The 9,709-nt window shown below is 41.6% G+C and overlaps 1 protein-coding gene across 1 annotated transcript; it reads right to left on the bottom strand.

Moving 5' to 3' along the window:
* Window positions 1–5,089: 5,089 nt before the first annotated feature.
* LOC144243145 (ubiquitin-ribosomal protein eS31 fusion protein-like) lies at window positions 5,090–5,718 on the bottom strand. The gene is made up of 2 exons (XM_077778223.1): window positions 5,546–5,718; window positions 5,090–5,285 (listed from the first exon to the last, which is right to left on the bottom strand). Exons 1-2 carry the CDS (start codon window positions 5,716–5,718, stop codon window positions 5,090–5,092), a joined length of 369 nt encoding a protein of 122 aa, XP_077634349.1.
* Between the last annotated feature and the right edge of the window lie 3,991 nt (window positions 5,719–9,709).

The following is a 9,709-nucleotide window of genomic DNA, read 5'->3' on the forward strand; positions in this document are numbered from 1 at the left end:
GGGGGGGGGGGGGGGGGGTGTTGGGGGAGGTAGATGCCCCAGGCATTCATGCACATCACACAGGACTCAAGCAACTCAGAGTCTCCAGCATTAAAACCCACATGGTAGAGCTTGGAGGCTTTAGGGAGAGGGTGATAAAGCCAACAGTTCAGGCTTTCTATTTTCACTAACACATCCCTTTATGTCATACCAGAGAGCCCCGACTCACTGCCCAAACTTCCCTTCATAGAAATTCATTGAATAGACACACTTTCTTCCCAATGCTATTCGTCTTTTTAATGTCCTTTCTTCCCCTCAAATTCCTACCAACCCCCTTCTTGGCAGCACCATATTCCTCTTCCTTTGCCCCCAGATGTCAGTAGAGCCCAAACCTTGTGTGGCATCTCAAAGATTTTCCCAGTCCCCTCCTTGAGTTGTAAATCAGAACTAGTCTCCTCTCTGCCTATATCTGCTAAATAGAAGGGAGGTACCAACACAGGAGCCCAAGATTGCACAGAGTGGGGAGGAGGGGTTTGGGGTGATTTTCCACTTCCCAGGTATAGTTTGGCTTTTTGCTTTTCTTTGATTGTTTCCAAGTAGATATATTTTATTTTATTTTTATTTTTTTTTGTTTTATTTATTTTTGAGACAGAGAGAGACAGAGCATGAGTGGGGGAGGAGCAGAGAGAGAGGGAGACACAAAATCTGAAACAGGCTCCAGGCTCTGAGCTGTCAGCACAGAACCTGATGTGGGGCTTGAACCACATCGTGTGATCACGACCTGAGCCGAAGTCAGACGCTTAACCAACTGAGCAACCCAGGCGCCCCCAAGTAGATATATTTTAAATTACATATAGTTCACACTGAAAGATTCAATCTCTTTATCATTGCCCTCTTCGGGTTTTCTTTCGAACCCAAAATTCCATCCCATCCCCTGCTGGCATGCGTGAGTTTACCACAAGAAAAGAGTATTGGGTTCATCGCTAGCCTTCAATTACATGGCAAAGCCCCTTCCATCAACCTGGCATTGGTTGGCAGGCCCACATATACTTCCCCAAGTCCTGAGTAACACAACCACATAGTTTTGCTGCCATCTAGGTATTTCCATTCATAGATATATTCTCACTTCTTCCTACCTCATCGTTTGCCCCCCTCTGAACTGCCATTTAAATACATGGAGCACAGAATCAGGACAGCTGACTCTGAGGCCCACACATGTCTTCGGGTAGCCACTGTACCCAATCTGAGAAGTAGGTAACCACATTCATGGATGACCCAAGAGGGTTTGGTCAGGACACTGTGACAACATCCTGGAAAGGTTTCAACACTTTTTTGGCAATGCTGTTGAAGAGTGAAGTGCCACGCAAGGTATTTGACAAAGGCATGACTTAGGCCATCGTGTACCAAACACTGTCAGCAATTCTTCCCCAAGACCTGAATAAAACTGTCCTGCTCATCCTTGGGTCATGCAGGTACTTACTGACACATCTCAAATATCATGTCTTGTGTATCAAGAACCCCGTGGGCCTGGTCAATCTACTCATTTGCCTGAGGGGCAAGTTCAGCATGAGAGCCTGAAATCAGCGCCCAACTTCCCTGGAAGACACTGCCCCAGGCTCTGGCAATGTATTGCCGAAAGTCGGGACAAGGCAAGTAGGTGATTCAACAGTTCCTCACCATGGGTGGGGGTTCATTTCTGCTGCTGTGAAAACCTACCCCACAAAAAATCACCGAGATAGTCAATAGCATTTTGCAGTCAATAGCATCTGCTAGTAGTCCATCACCCTGTCTTCCATATTAATAGAATTTCGACTGAGCATAGGGCTACCCAGCTAGAGACTACATTTCCCAGATACGGAGGAGTCTAGGTGGGGCCAAGTGACTAAGTTAGTACGTGACTAAGCAACTAGCAACTTCCTCATTGCTTGAAAGGAAATTGCTCATCCTGAACTTCTGCTTTTTGTCCTTCTCTAGAGTTAGAAAACCAAAGTGCCTGGTTTTGACCAGGCATTTGACCAGGTCATAGTTGGACTATGACTGTGATCTAATACAGGGTTCTAGAGTCTGGTGACACCTAGGGATGCCTCCTCAGAAAATTAAGTGCATAAAATAAAATACACCACAAAACACCCACAAGAGTGGCTAAAGTTTAAAAGACAGATAATCCCTTATATCTGTGAGACTGTGGGGCAACTGGAAGTCATATACACTGCTTGCTAGTAGGAGTATCACCTCATTCAACCACTTTGAAAATAGTTTGGCAGTATCCACTAAAGCTAAACGTAGGTTTACCCATGACCCAGCAACCCCCCCAATACATGTATATCCAAGAGAAATGAGCACACATATATATATGTAAAGATATACCCTTTTTTCATAGTAAACATATATACGTATATATACATACATATATATGTTCCTAGTGGTTTTATTTATGTCAAAAACAAGAAATGAGTCATGTCTATCAACAGAAGAATCCATAAATCAATGGTTTCTATTAATAGAAATAAAATACTACACAAAATAAACAGAATGGGTTAACAATATGCACAAAATCCTGGCTGAACCTCAAGATATTTAGGTTGAGTGGAAGAAGCCAACACAAAAGTGTATATACATTCACTGGACTTTGTGGTTATCATTTTGCAATGTATACAAATATGAAATCATTATGTTGTATACCTGAAATTAATGTAATGTTATATGCCAATTATATCTCAATATAAAAAGACTCTGAGGTCTCAGGGGGAGACGAATAGACAGAGCACGGAAGATTTTTAGAGCAGTATTAGATAAATATTAGTATATTTAGAGCAATATTAGAAAATATTTTGCATGATATTATAATGATAGATCTACAGCATCAAGCATTTGTCCAAATCTATTGACTGTACAACACCAAAAGTAAACTCTGAAGTAAACTATGGACTTTGAGTGATTATGGTGTGTCAACATTAGTTCATTCTTGGTAAAAAATGTACCATTCTGGAGAACTGTTAATGGGGGAGACTATGCATGTGTGGGAACAGGGTGGCTATGGGAAATCTCTGTACCTCCTTCTTAATTTGTTGTAAACCTAAAACTGTTCTTAAAAAACAATGTCTTTAAAAAAGTATACACGCTACATGATTTCATTTATATGGATGTCAAGAATTGATAACACTAATTCATGATACAGGGGTCCAAATAACTGTTACCTTTGCAAGAGCGGCACCACAAAAGGACACAGGAAATACCTGGGGTAATGAAAAAGTTCTCTATTTTGATACCATTAGAACATATAATTTCACTTACTTATACACTTAAGATTTGTGTTTATTTTATTCACTTTACTATGTATAAATAGCTCAGTGAAAAAGTAAAATATACAAATAAATGGAATATATAATTCTTGGGGCACCTGGCTGGCTCTATTGGTGAAGCATGCAACTCTTGATTGTGGGGTTGTGAGTTCAAGCCCCATGTTGGGGGTAGAGTTTACCTAAAAAAAAATTCTTGAAAATTATAAAGAAATTATACTGGAATACCTTATTAAAATATCATAAATGTTTTAAAAAACTAAGTTGTATATAGCAGCATATGTCTCTTTTCAAAAATTTTTTTAATGTTTATTTATTTTTGAGAGAGAGACAGAGCATGAGTGGGGGAGAGGGGCAGAGAGAGAGGGAGACGCAGAATCTGAAACAGGCTTCAGGCTCGGAGCTGTCAGCACAGAGCCTGACACAGGGCTCGAACTCACAAACCATGAGATCATGACCTGAGCTGAAGCCAGACGTTTAGCCAACTGAGTCACCCAGGCCCACCAGTAGCATATGTTTCCTTAGTGGTGTATCAGATAAGTAGCAACAAGTCTAATAATTACCATCATCTCAAAATAGTGATGAATACAAATGATATTTCAAGACAATTGAAATTGATATAAAATATCTATTATTTGTATTGGTGATAAATTCATAAGTATGGCTAATAGTACTATAGTTTGCTGCCTATAACTGGAATTACAGAAAATGCTAAATATAAACCAGAGATGTAATTTTTTTCTTATTCGAATTTATGGAGCTTCTGAACTCTATCCGTGGGCTCTCTGGAGGTCCAAGAAACCCAGTGTAAGTAGTCTTGAAGGATGGTGGAGCAACAGCATTGGGGTACCTGGGTCACACAGTGGTCACACGGAGCAGAGGCTCTTGGTCAACCTGGCCCATTTTCCATAGGGCTCTTAAGTGAAAGTCAAACGAAGCTCTATTTTTGATGAGCCATCCTATTTGGGGGCTCTTTGTCATAACAGCTTAGCCTTTACCCTCACTGATACAGACTACTCTTCAGTAAATTCATGAGCTTATGACCCTCTTTCATCAAATCCGAATGACGAACTACTTTTCAGACCCTGGTTATTTGGGAAGCAGCTGCCTCTTGTCCCTGAGGGGATATCCATTATGATTACCTTTTCCTAGAAGGCATATTTACCAGGTGAGAGAGTCTTAACATCATGCCCCTCTCCCCATCTCAATTCCCAGGCCTTCAGATGCATGTTAAAGAGCTCTGGCTTAAAATTACAGTATCACTTCTGTATGTCTTAAACTATTTTTTTAAAAAGATAAATATATATATAATTTTGAAAAATTATAACCCTGCATACTTACTACCCTGTGGTACCAAGATTGGGTGGCCAGGACACACAGCCCCACTAGTGGACAGTATACACAGGCCGTGGGCTCCAAGTCTCCACATTGCCACCACAGTAGTGGTGATCACCAGCCACATGAGGGCTGCCACCTAGCATCTCCAGAAAAAACTCTAAACCCTAATATGTATATAGCAACTAAAACTCATCTTCAGCAGATCTCATCCATTAGTGCTGCTTCCCAAATCTCAGTCAGATTGACAAGCAAGGAGGAAATTTTCTCCTTGAGAGGAACTAGAATTGTCTATAAATGTTTAAGAAAATCAAATCTGCAGAGTCCAATAAAGGCATTTTTGTGTTGTGGAATTTGTGAATTTGAATTTATTCTCTTACAAAGTCTTTTTGTTTGCTTTGTTTATTTGCTTTTAGTTCATGTCTTTTGTTAACCCACATACAATTACATGTCTTCCAGTTTCTTGAAGCAATAGGTCAGACAACATTTGCCATGATAAAGTCTGTCAAAGTGACTGGCCATAAAACTCCAGCACCACATTCATCTGAAGGGCACTCCCAACAAAGGCAACCAATTTTGCCATTCTTATCCTCCTTAGAGTATGTCAGGACAGCCAGCTTAGACTTCTTTCTCTCATGCCTATTCTTCTCGGGAATGGTGTAAGACTTCTTCCTTTTCAGGGCGCCTGGGTGGCTCAGTTGGTTGAGCATCCGACTTCAGCTCCGACTTCAGGTCATGATCTTACAGTTTCTGAGTTAGAGCCCCACATCGGGTTCTGTGCTGACAGCTCAGAGCCTGAAGCCTGCTTCAGATTCTCTGTCTCTCTCTCTTTCTGTCCCTTCCCACTCTTGTTCATGCTCTCGCTCTCTCTTTCTCTCTCTCTCTCTCTCAAAATATGGATAAATGTTTAAAAAGTTAAAAAAAAAAAAGACTTCTTCCTTTTCTTAGCACCACCATGAGGTCTCAACACTAGATGAAGAGTAGACTCCTTTTGAATGTCATAGTTGGTCGAAGTATGTCCATCTTCCAATTGCTTGTCAGCAAGCATCAGTCTCTGCTGATCAGGAGGCATTCCTTTCTTATCCTGAATCCTGGCCTTTAACATTTCCTTTTGTATCTGAGGGTTCCACCTCAAGAGTGATGGTCTTTACCGTAAGAGTTTCCATGAAAATCTATATCTTGGTGGTGGTTCCACCGCAGATGGTGGATCAGAAAAGAACTCTACTTGCAAAGTTTTTAATAATTGGCTTCTTTGAGTCAGAGAAGTTAGCACAATGATTCAAATTTAAAATGTGTAACTCTGATCTGTGATGATTTTGGTGAAATCTCACCGTGCTTTTATACTGTTAGAATACTGAAGAGAATCAAAGTTCAAATTTCAAGTTCAATTTAAGAATATGAGAAACTTTGAAAGTGTGAGCTCCTTAAAAAATCAAGCAGGTTATAATTATACCAACAGTTGGAAATATCTAAGGGAATTTAAGTTGTAAAAACCCCTCTGAAAGTGATGGCTAGGGGCACCCAATCAGTCCGTCAAGCATCTGACTCTTGATTTTGGCTCAGTTCACAATCTCATCGTTAGTGAGATCAAGCCAGACATCCAGCTCTACACTGATAGTGCAGAGCCTGCTTGGAATTCTCTCTGCCTCTCTCTCTCTTTCTCTCTCTCTCTCTCTCTGCCCCTTCCCTGCCCATATTCATTCACTCACTCTCTCTCAAAATAAATAAGTGAACTTTTTTTTAAAAGGCACTGGCCAAAAGGTGTCCAATTACTAAATAGAGTACAATAAGTAAATTGAGTATAAATACTTAAGAAAGAACTACATTTTTACAAATTGTAATCAATTGTGGTTCATTTTCAACATCAAAATAAATTTCTAGGGTCGCTTGGGTGACTCAGTCGATTGAGCATCCAATTCTTGATTTCAGCTCAGGTCATGATCCCATGGTCGTGGGATGGAGCCCCGTGTTAGACTCCTTGCTGTAAGGAGCCTGCTTGAGATTCTCTGTCTCCCTCTCTGTGCCCCTCTCCCCAGCTCACAGCCTCTCTCTCTTCCTCTAAAATAAGAAATGAATAAAAATGAATAAAAAATAATAAAATAATAAAAGATCAGTAAAAACTCTTATTTAACCAAAATCAGACCGAGACACCATATCTGATTATTATCTACCCAGACCCTTGTTTGTGAGATTCTCACGCTTGGCAGCTCCTAAGAAGCTTATGTAAAACATAAACTGCTCAGCCTCCACTCCAAACTGAATCAGGAATGGGGGTGAAATCTGGGAGTTCTGGGTCCCCCCTTCATGTACGAGAGATGAGGGCACTTCTAGTGCATTGAAGTCCGTTTGATATTAATGCCATGCTTCCAGTGAGAAACCTAAAATGCTTTTATAATATCTGATCCATGCTAATACCTGAATGTGTGGCAATCATAACTCCAGGCATAGTGGACTTAAAAATGTTTCCATGGTAACAGTTTGGTCTCTGGTCTCCATGGTGAGGCTTATAAGGATCCTCCAATTTACTTTATTTAAAATTCTCGATTTATTTGCTGTTGATCAGATGTACATAAAGAGCTGTGCTTCTAAAAATAACTAGCCCTATTTCAGGAGTACTGTAAAGAAGGAAACAGAAGAGTAAGAGCAATAAATCAGTCTCTCTCTCATGAAAGCTCATCTTATATGGCAATGAATTAGAATATGAAGGTCAAATGATGTGAAATTGAATTAAGTAGCCCACATATTTTTTTAATCTGATGCCTATTTGTCAGAAATCATTTTGTATTATTTAATACCTAAAAGGATTTATTGTTTAACTAGATGTCATTTTTATGCATTAAAAAGATATAAATCATCTCAATATCCTTTATGCAGGAAATATATTTCTCTTTCTAAAACACAGCTTACACAGATGTCTGATCATGGGAGAACCCACTGACAAACTACTGCTGAATCAAACAGCCAGTCCCTGATAGGGAGAACACCTCACAATTAAATCCACCATTTAACACAAGCTGATCTTTCAAAACTGTCACCAAGAGTACCATTTTTTCCCCTTTGTTAAGGTCTGGGTTCATTTGAAAACGGAAATATCAAATAAGGAAGCACTCTGCACATTCTGACCTCAGGGCTCCAACGAGCAATTAACATATATTTACTGATTGCTGGCCCAAGGATAGAATCCACTCACTGGACAGGCTGAAATGGATGGATTACAGAATCCATTGAATTATCACTGTTTTCTAGGGGAGGAGGAAATAACACCAAGCAGCAGACACATAGACTTCACTCTTTAGAAAAGAGAGCTGCCTCGGAGCTGGTCTGTAAGATGCAGCCTCTCTCAGGGCACCGGCCCGGCTCACCCTGGGGAAGTCCTTCTGCACACTCAAACATTTCTAGCTGCGGTACTTCTCAGAGTGTGTTTGCCTCTGTTGTATGAAAGTTTCATACTGCGAACAACTCACCTGGAAAGGAGGCTCCGTGAAGTCAATGCCCGTGGGCATGTTCATGCCTTCATTCTCTGCTCGGACTCTCAGAGCAGGTGCTGACTACATATTTGTTGCCTGAGAATGAATGAATGGGTGGATGCATGAATGACTACAGACAGCATGAGCAAGGGCATGGGGAGACGTACTAGTGTGGGTGTCACCATTGCGTTGGGCCCGCAGGCTGAGCCCACTTGGTGCTGGGTTGCAGCTGGCCTCATGAGTCCCCCACCTTGCGCTGGGGTCTGGGCAGTGACTCTCACCCCTCTCTGGCCCCACTTCACAGCTTAATCTGAATACAGGCCTCACCATTATCTTCACTGTGTTGCTTTCCTTTGCTTTATTTCACCACATCTTATGTCCTTTATACTTCTGGAACAAAGGCGTTTCATTCTTCTGTTATCACGGGGCTCTAGTCTTGGAAAATTACGTGACATTGAACTTCTTGTTAAAAGCAAGTTTTCTTCTATTTTCTAATTTTTAAAATTTTTTAATGTTTATTTGTTTTTGAGAGAGAGAGACAGAGTACGAGCAGGGGAGGGGCAAAGAGAGGGAGACACAGAATCTGAAGCAGGCTCCAGGCGCTGAGCTGTCGCACAGAACCTGACATGGGGCTCGAACTCATGAACTGTGAGATCATGACTTGAGCCGAAGTCAGACGCTTAACAACTGAGCCACCCAGGTGCCCCCAACGCAAGCTTTCTTCTAAAAGAATTATAGATGTCACCTGTGGTTATTTGCAGGGGGCGGGTAGGGGGCGTGGAATAGTAGGTTTGGTTTGGCCCCTCAAAGGTCTGCTTCTGGCTCCGGTCTCTGACAATACCAAACATCTTTTCAAAGTCACCTAGAATCCTGGGGTCTTGTTTTCTCCATCCATAAAATAAGCTGGGGGAAAATATATCAGACAATCTCTAGGTTCCCTTCTAGGTCAGGATTCTCTTCTCTGCCTGTGGGTCTCCTGCCCCTGTGACAGGGCCAGACATGTTGGACACTGAGGTCATGTCCCTGGGACCTACGCCCTCATGCAGCACAGCTGATGTCCTGGGGCTGAACAGAGAACAAGTCCAGGGTCGTCCCAACCAAGAACAGCAAATGATACACAAATGTCATTCATTCTGTTATCCTCAAGACAGTGTCATAGGATCAGAAGTTCACTCAAAATCACCAAGTGTCCTTTTTGGAAGCCTGGAGCCTAGGGGAAAGAGAAGTTAGAAACCAATGGTGCTGGGAGCATGAGTGGTTCAATCAGCAGTTTGTTTAGACGAACATAACAGTATCTTGGTCATCGGCATGGTTTTTGTTAACCTAACCACTTCATTCTTGGGATAACTTTTGCCCTGGATTTCCTTAAAGGACATTCAATCTCTAAAATGGCGTGTGGGGGGCACCTGGGTGGCTTAGTCGGTTAAGCGTCTGACTTTCGCTTAGGTCATGATCTCGCAGTTCGTGGGTTCGAGCCCCGCATCGGGCTCTGTGCTGACTGCCAGCTCGGAGCCTGGAGCCTGTTTCAGTCTGTGATTCCCTCTCTCTCTGACCCTCCCCTGCTCACGCTGTCTCTCTCTCTCTCCTAGAAATAAATAAAACATTTTAAAAAAAAAATAAAAAAAATAA

The sequence above is a fragment of the Crocuta crocuta genome, unplaced genomic scaffold (genome assembly GCF_008692635.1).
Source record: "Crocuta crocuta isolate KB4526 unplaced genomic scaffold, BGI_CrCroc_1.0 scaffold26, whole genome shotgun sequence".
NCBI classification, from domain to species: domain Eukaryota; kingdom Metazoa; phylum Chordata; class Mammalia; order Carnivora; family Hyaenidae; genus Crocuta; species Crocuta crocuta.

Coding starts and splice junctions, on each gene's coding strand:
- LOC144243145 (XM_077778223.1), bottom strand. CDS start 5,718: ATGTTAAAGGCCAGGATTCAGGATAAGAAAGGAATGCCTCCTGATCAG. Junction 5,286..5,545: donor GGTGCTAAGAAAAGGAAGAA/GTCTTTTTTTTT, acceptor CGCCCTGAAAAG/GAAGAAGTCTTACACCATTC.